Below are 7,195 nucleotides of genomic sequence, written 5' to 3' on the forward strand. Positions count from 1 at the left end.
CCTTTTCTGTTCCCATCCTCTCCAAGCCTGACCACTCCAGCGTGTCCCTTTCTCAGTCTGTCTCACTCCTCACCCTTCTGCATTTCAGTTAGACTTTCTTCTCCATGCTGCCTGGATGCCAGCAGGGGAGCCTGAAAGCACAGGAGAGGCTGTTTGTAGTTTTGAGACCTGGATCCACAGTGGCCTTCAACTGACAGGAGGAGCAATTGCAGGGAAAGTTCTGCTCTGCCGTGTAGCCATATGCCGGTGCATGCTCTGTTGCTCTGTGGGGATGGCATGCAAACAGTCAGATTGCCATGGAGCTATGTGAAGATGAAGCATCACTGGTGCAGATGGACTCTTCAGAGAACTTAGCTGCTAAAGGCTGAGTCTTTACTGAGCATGGACAAATTTTGGTAAATTTTCACAGGGAGAGCAAAAGGCACATCCCTACTTAGAGCAGGCCTCTGCCAAATTTCAAATCCTCGCTCCAAAGCATGAAGTGTTAGGGCTTCTCTATGAAATGACTGGAAACATTTTTTAACATGAGGAAAACATTTTCTCCTAATTTTGTTCCTGGAAACAGCTAAACCATTTTTTTTTTTTTTTTTTTTTGCTGAAAATTAAAATGTCAGCACAAGTTGTTATTTTGATAAAGTTACAACAGCTGAAAACAGGCCTTATAGTGGTAAGTATCAGGCTACCTTAACTATAGGTGCTTCTACTAGTGTCACCTATAACATCTGTGGAATAATACTTCAATAGTTGGCTTCATAAACCTGTACCAAGGAGAAGAGCTAGTGGAATAGTGGTGCTGGTGTTATACCAATAGAATAAAAACCAGCAGGATCTTATTAAGAGGGATAAGGCAAAGATGCCACATTTATTGTAAATATAATGGTAAAGCAAAAGATAAAAGTAAACAACGTTGTTTGACTATTTATTCCTATCACTACTTATTCCTTATACACACACACACACACATATATATATTCATTTACACAATCATTTATTTAAGTTCTGTATAGGTGTTATAGTTACCAGCCTAGAAGTTGCTCATGCCAAGTTACTGGCCAGGTATCTTGGTCATGAGGATGGAGCCGAGTCTGTGTCAGGTGCACCTGATGCTCCTGGAGGCTGGCAGCAGAACCAGAGACTCAAAATCCTCAGTCTTAAGAGTCCATTCTTATAGGAATTAATTCCTATGTTAGTTTTCCATCCTCATGACCAAGATACCTGGCCAGTAACTTGGCATGAGCAACTTCTAGGCTGGAAATTATAACACCTATACAGAACTTAAATAAATGATTGTGTAAATGAATATATATATGTGTGTGTGTATATATATGTGTGTGTGTGTGTGTGTGTGTGTGTGTGTGTGTGTGTGTGTGTGTATAAGGAATAAGTAGTGATAGGAATAAGTAGTCAAACAACATTGTTTACTTTTATCTTTTGCTTTACCATTATATTTACAATAAATGTGGCATCTTTGCCTTATCCCTCTTAATAAAATCCTGCTGGTTTTTATTCTATTGGTATAACACTGGCTGGAAAATGGTGAGAATTTTTAGAGGAATTTTTTTTTTTTACAATTTAAAAAATTGACTCAGGCCTATTGAATAATCTGTAAACCTATTTGTGAACAATTAGTTGAATTGAACAGCCTGATTTTTCTGGTGTTTTTTTCGCCTTCTGTGACCATTCATACCTGTGCAAAGTGGGTGTAAAAAGCTAGCATTGTGTAAAATGGAGAATTTTGATTTGGTCACATTTTACACCACTTTTCACTCACTCCACACATATGTAAAAGGTTTCCTAAAATGCAAGATTGTGGCAAATCAGGCCCTGAATTTCAATGTGATCTGTCCATGTTCCGTGTTAATTTGATGTTTTGTGAGTGTTTGTGAAAGCGTAGGTTTGCTCCGTACATGTTTCCGAATAGTTTTGTGACCAAACACATTTGTTTTGGGTGGAAGTAAAGTGTCAGTTATTTAGGGTTTGGGGGTTAGAGGAAGGCAGGCGGAAGCATGTTAGGGTGGAGGAGGGCAGAGATGGTTTACAGGAAGCAGATTGAAGAGGGAAGTTCAGAGGAGAGACGGAGCGCAGGGACTAAGAGGACCCACTTGCACCTGTGTAGCCCACTTCAGAGGGTGCCAGGGACCAATCTGGAAGATTTATTAAGACTCTGGGCTGATTCAGCAGTTAATCCCTCTATAGTTGTTGTGCTCCAGGGTACACAGCATGCCTGGTGAAGCCCAAATCTTGTAACCGTAGAGTTTTTCCAAAGCATACAGTAGCTAACCAGCCCCACCACTTGCTGCTACTGGAGGTGAAGGTCACAGAATTTCCCCTGAAACACTTTTCCCATTGGAAGGGAGGATGCAGAGACTCCTGTGGGAAAGGCTGCTGAGTCAACCCCAGAGTGTGGTTACTAGCAGAGGGAGGAGCAAAGCCTTTCCACTATAAAAAGTAGCTGCACTAAGAGCCCCAATATACTGACGCGCTTATTTTTCCATGTGTGATCTCATGTAAACCAAACTACTGGGCAATATGACATAGCATTTGGCCAAATATAAAATGTAACTCAAACAAAACTTTTTCTGTAATTAATCTTTGATGGGAAAAGGGGGACAGATAGCCTGTTTTCTCACTTTCCTTACGCTCTTATTAATTGTAATGTGTTTTTGCAAAAGAAATAGTGAGAGGATTGGTGTCAGAGATCCAAATTAATGTTGCAATATTGGCTCATCATACATAAGAATTGTAGCCGTTTACATAAATAGGGATACATATTAGGAAACAGAGAGACATGGTAATAACTTTTGGCCACTGTACAATCTAGACTCTATTTACATTCAGGCCTCACTGGGGTAAGGCTTAAAATCCAGTTACCAACACACAGTAGCTGGCATGGGTTCCACAAACCTAGAAAACAGCTACATTTTTGTAACATTTTGAACTTTATGTGCAGAAGCACATGCCTTTTCATGGTGAAATTATAGTAACAAATGCGCAATATTTTAATTTCGACTCTTCCCACTACTGTGCTAGTGGAAGCACGTGGGGAAATCTGGAACCCCCCTCATGTTCCTGTTCTCTTTTGCAGAGATTCTGATCTGTTTTTGCTGGATACCAGAGCAGTGTGGGCCTCAGAAGAAGGCTGGCTGGAGTTTGACATCACTGCCACCAGTAACATGTGGGTGATGAACCCTCAGCACAACATGGGGCTCCAGCTGAGTGTGGTGACCAGGGATGGTAGGTTACAGACCAACTTACTTGATTCATCTGGCAGGTGATTGTCTTTGTTAATTGTTTATAGCCATCAGCCCTAATGTGATGGTCTGGGTAATGTATCCAAGCGTACAACTGTGATGTGATAGACTAGGCAATGCATTCAAATGCACAGATTGAAGGCTACTTACTGTCTGTCTGTCTGGTCTTCTATGTATCTCTCTAAAATACTTTGAGTTCTTTCTGTTGTATGTATTACATATGTAGATCCTGTCATAGTTAGCCCATAGGAATGCCACTTTCCCCATACACAAGTGGCCTAGTTTGCAGATGCTCTCCATTTCTGACGCTCCCATTGACCTCCGCACCTCTGAAAATCCAGCCAAATAAGTTTTATTGTTTTATTTTTTCAAACTGATGGAAACATTTTCCAGTATAACTTTTTTTTAAAAGAGGTCCACATTTAAGATGTGCAATGGCTTTAAAACTGATGCTAGATTTGCTGCAATTGTTGTTTCTGCCACCCCAGAATCCCTCCTACTACTGAGCTGGCCCTAAAAACATCAGAGGGTAAAGCACATCTATCATTGACTCCAGTGAAGCCAGGATTTCACCCACTGCCTTCAGTCTATCAGTTGCTGATAAAAGCATTGCCTCCAGAAAGAAGCAGCAGCAGAATTTTCACTAACATGAATGAAAAGCACTAAGGCTTGTGATCCACATTACAAATCCTAATTAAGCCTTGCAATAGTGCTGTGGGGTACGGAAGTATTATGGTAATCAGTTTACAGATGGAGAAACTGATGCACAGATGCAGCTCGTCCAGCATGACATGGAGTGTCAGTAGCACAACTGGGGATAGAACCCATGAGTTTGTCTCCCAGTGTAGTACTCTAACCATGAGATGCAATTTATCAGATTCCACTTGTGGGAATGGCTTTGCGGGCTGTGGGACTGAGAGCTGCAGAAGAAACAGTAACGTTTACAATCCATGGGAACTTTGAAAGATGGAAAAAGGGAGGTTGGTGGTGGGAAGGTGGAAGAAAAGGATGGAAGATGGGGAAGGAGGAGACGTAGGAGAATGTAAGAAGGGAATGACAACATGGAGTGGTGTGGAATCATGTCTGCCTTCCACTTTTTTCCATTTTCTTCATCCTATTTGGAGTTCCTCCTTAAAACTCAAGCAAGAGATCAGAGACTGTCCTGTGTCTGTTTTGCCAAAAGAAATGTGGGATGCTAGTGTCCACCTATCTGTATGAGCTACTGATATGATGCTATGCCCGAACTCTAAGCTCTTTATGGGAAAGGTATCCAGCCTTTTTTCCCTCAAAATTTCCCAGGGTTTTCTCCTTAATGTCTCTATTCTTGTTGGCTCAGAAGTGTCATCACTAATTTTACAACCGATTTAGGCATTTAATTATATATGTGTAATATACCAATGCCTATACACAGCGTTAGAGATGCTATAAGAATTGAAAACGTCTTTGCTCTGAAGAGCTCACAGTCCAAGTTAGAGAATGTCATGAAGAAGACAACAGGCTATGGTGGAGGGGGTAAAGGAGGAGAGAGAACAGAAAAGAAGGGGAGCAGCTGTGTCTGTGTTGCTAGCAAAAACTATTCAAGACTGTGTTGATTTTTTAACACTTTTTTGTTTTGTTTTGTTCCATTTGAAGGTCTCAATGTAAACCCTAGAGCAGCAGGCCTGATAGGCCGAAATGGCCCTTACGACAAGCAGCCTTTCATGGTGGCCTTTTTCAAAGTGAGTGAGGTTCATGTTCGGACCACTAGGTCAGCCACAAGCAGGCGCAGGCAGCAGAATCGAAACCGCTCCCCTCAGTCTCAAGATGTTTCCAGGGTATCTAGTGTTACAGGTAATTTTTGCAACATCTCTTTTCTCTGGAGATCAGACCTCTTTTCTCTTCTAAGATCTTCCATTTGCTTTGATATGTGAAAAAGCACAAAAGGGGCATGGCCAAAATAAAATGAAATAAGCACAGAGGAGCAGGCTACGTTTACAAGAGCCTGAGAGAAGAATGTTCATGTAACATTTGCTTTTACTAGGGACTTCCTAAGTCCATGGGTGAAATCCTGGCCTCATTTAAATCAGTGCCATTGATTTCAATGAGCCACGATTTCATCTCCGATCCTTTGGACCAGTGATCTGCTGCAGAGTAACATTTGCCTAGAAGTATGCTGCTGGCTTGAAATATCAGGTATTAAACATCTCTCAGTACTGAAACACTACCATTTACACCACTCCGTGCGTGCATTTTTAGTCCAGGTCTGACTAAGAAGCAATGATGGATTCTCTTCTTTAATTAAGAAAAAGAACAGTAGTATAGTGCAGTTTTTACCCTAAGAATCACATTATTAGGCTAGACTTCAAGGCAATATTCTGCTAGGTTTCTCAGTGTGAAAGTGACTTGTGCACATGGAAGGATGGGGTGTGCCTTTTAAACTCTTGTTAGAGCTGCTCCATGATACAAAGGCAGAGCTAACAGATTTAACTTTGATCTCAGGCATCTTATCACCAGCGTTGACTTTTTATTTTTAAAATTTTGCAATATATCCCCATCTTTCCATCAGTTAATGGTATTTTGTTCGTTTTAAAAAAGTCTAGCTTGAACATCATAGCGCACACATGCAGTCTTGCCTACCTCTTAACTGGCATGAGTTGTAAGCCATATAGGAATGGTTGAAGAACGGGCTTAAGAGAAAAGCATTTGCTGTCTCATTGAAACTGGTTGGAAAATTCTGAAATTTGGATGAAAATTGAGGAAATATCTTTTGTTTTCCAACCAGCTCTGCATCGTATCATAAAGCTGAAAGTCCTTCCTTTTTAGGATATATTTTTGGTGAATGTACTGAGCATCTCTTTTGCTCCCTGATCAAAGTGTAGCATTTCTGCAGCAATTGAGATTGATTATTTTGCTTATACTGCCCCCTTCTTTCACAGTAAACGCCTTAGCTTTTTTTTACTGTACTCCAAAATAAACTCTCAATAGATTCACTAAGTTTCACAGTTTTTTCTGAAGATAAATGAATGTTATTGAAACTTAACTAATGTCAGTCAGTGGGCTCCTTGGAGACAACAGTGCACACACATGATAGTGATTTAGAAACGTCCATGTACTCCCTGTTTTGCTGTAACAGGTAGACTGGGTTTTGAATTTGTGCTTAAAATGTAATTCATAGATAGTGGAGTTTAAGGCCAGAAGGGACCATTAGCTCATCTACTCCTGAATATCACAGGCCATTACATTTTAGCCAGTTACCCTGTATTGAGCCCAGTAACTTGCGGCCAGTTGCTAGGAAGAACCCACATGCTACATTAACTTTTAGAATCCTAAAAGCGTGTACTAAAAGGTGACCTGCAATAGGGTTGTAACCATTATCATTACCATTAATGACAATTAGGCTATCCATCAGCATGTGCGGGAGCTCTGATTGGCTTCTTTCCCCTATGCTTCCACTTCAGCCAATCAGACAGGGATTTCCTCATAGACTAGGTATTTTCTTTGCAGGCTGGTAGGAGAATTGGGAAGTCTGTAGGCTATGGGGGAACCCATTGGTTTGCAGCTGCATTGTTTCAGGGAGGGCATTGCAAATCCCTTGCCTGCTTCTGCCTTCCTTAAGGTCAAAGGCCAGTTTCCTTCTCAAAGAGCAATCCCCACCCACCCCAGACTATAAGCATCCCCATGCAATAACCTACCCTGCCAATTCCAGTTACTTAAATAAAAGCAATGTTTATGTTACACAGATAATGAGAGAAATCCTAAACAAAGCCTAATCGCTGTGAAAAGCTGAGCTAACATGATTGAAAGTTTACTTACAGGAATACAGGTTAGGTACAATGAAAGCTTTATATCAGAAGGTGAGAACGTTCTCAGACAGTTGCCTCCAGCCCATCTGATGTTAGTGCTCTGGAGGGATGGAGGGTGTGTGTGTGTGTGTGTGTGTGTGTGTGTGTGTGTGTGTGTGTGTG

The 7,195-nt window shown here is 41.2% G+C and overlaps 1 protein-coding gene across 1 annotated transcript in view; it reads left to right on the forward strand.

Moving 5' to 3' along the window:
- BMP6 (bone morphogenetic protein 6) overlaps positions 1-7,195 on the forward strand; it is a 154,916-nt gene that overhangs the window by 133,704 nt on the left and 14,017 nt on the right. Inside the window, exons 3-4 of the mRNA XM_024206782.2 lie at positions 3,086-3,234; positions 4,884-5,081. Of these exons, the coding sequence (XP_024062550.1) occupies positions 3,086-3,234; positions 4,884-5,081 (347 nt within the window). The remainder of the gene's footprint in view (positions 1-3,085; positions 3,235-4,883; positions 5,082-7,195) is intronic.

The sequence above is a fragment of the Terrapene carolina genome, unplaced genomic scaffold (genome assembly GCF_002925995.2).
Source record: "Terrapene carolina triunguis isolate 2854851 unplaced genomic scaffold, T_m_triunguis-2.0 Scaffold58, whole genome shotgun sequence".
Taxonomy (NCBI): Eukaryota; Metazoa; Chordata; order Testudines; family Emydidae; genus Terrapene; species Terrapene triunguis.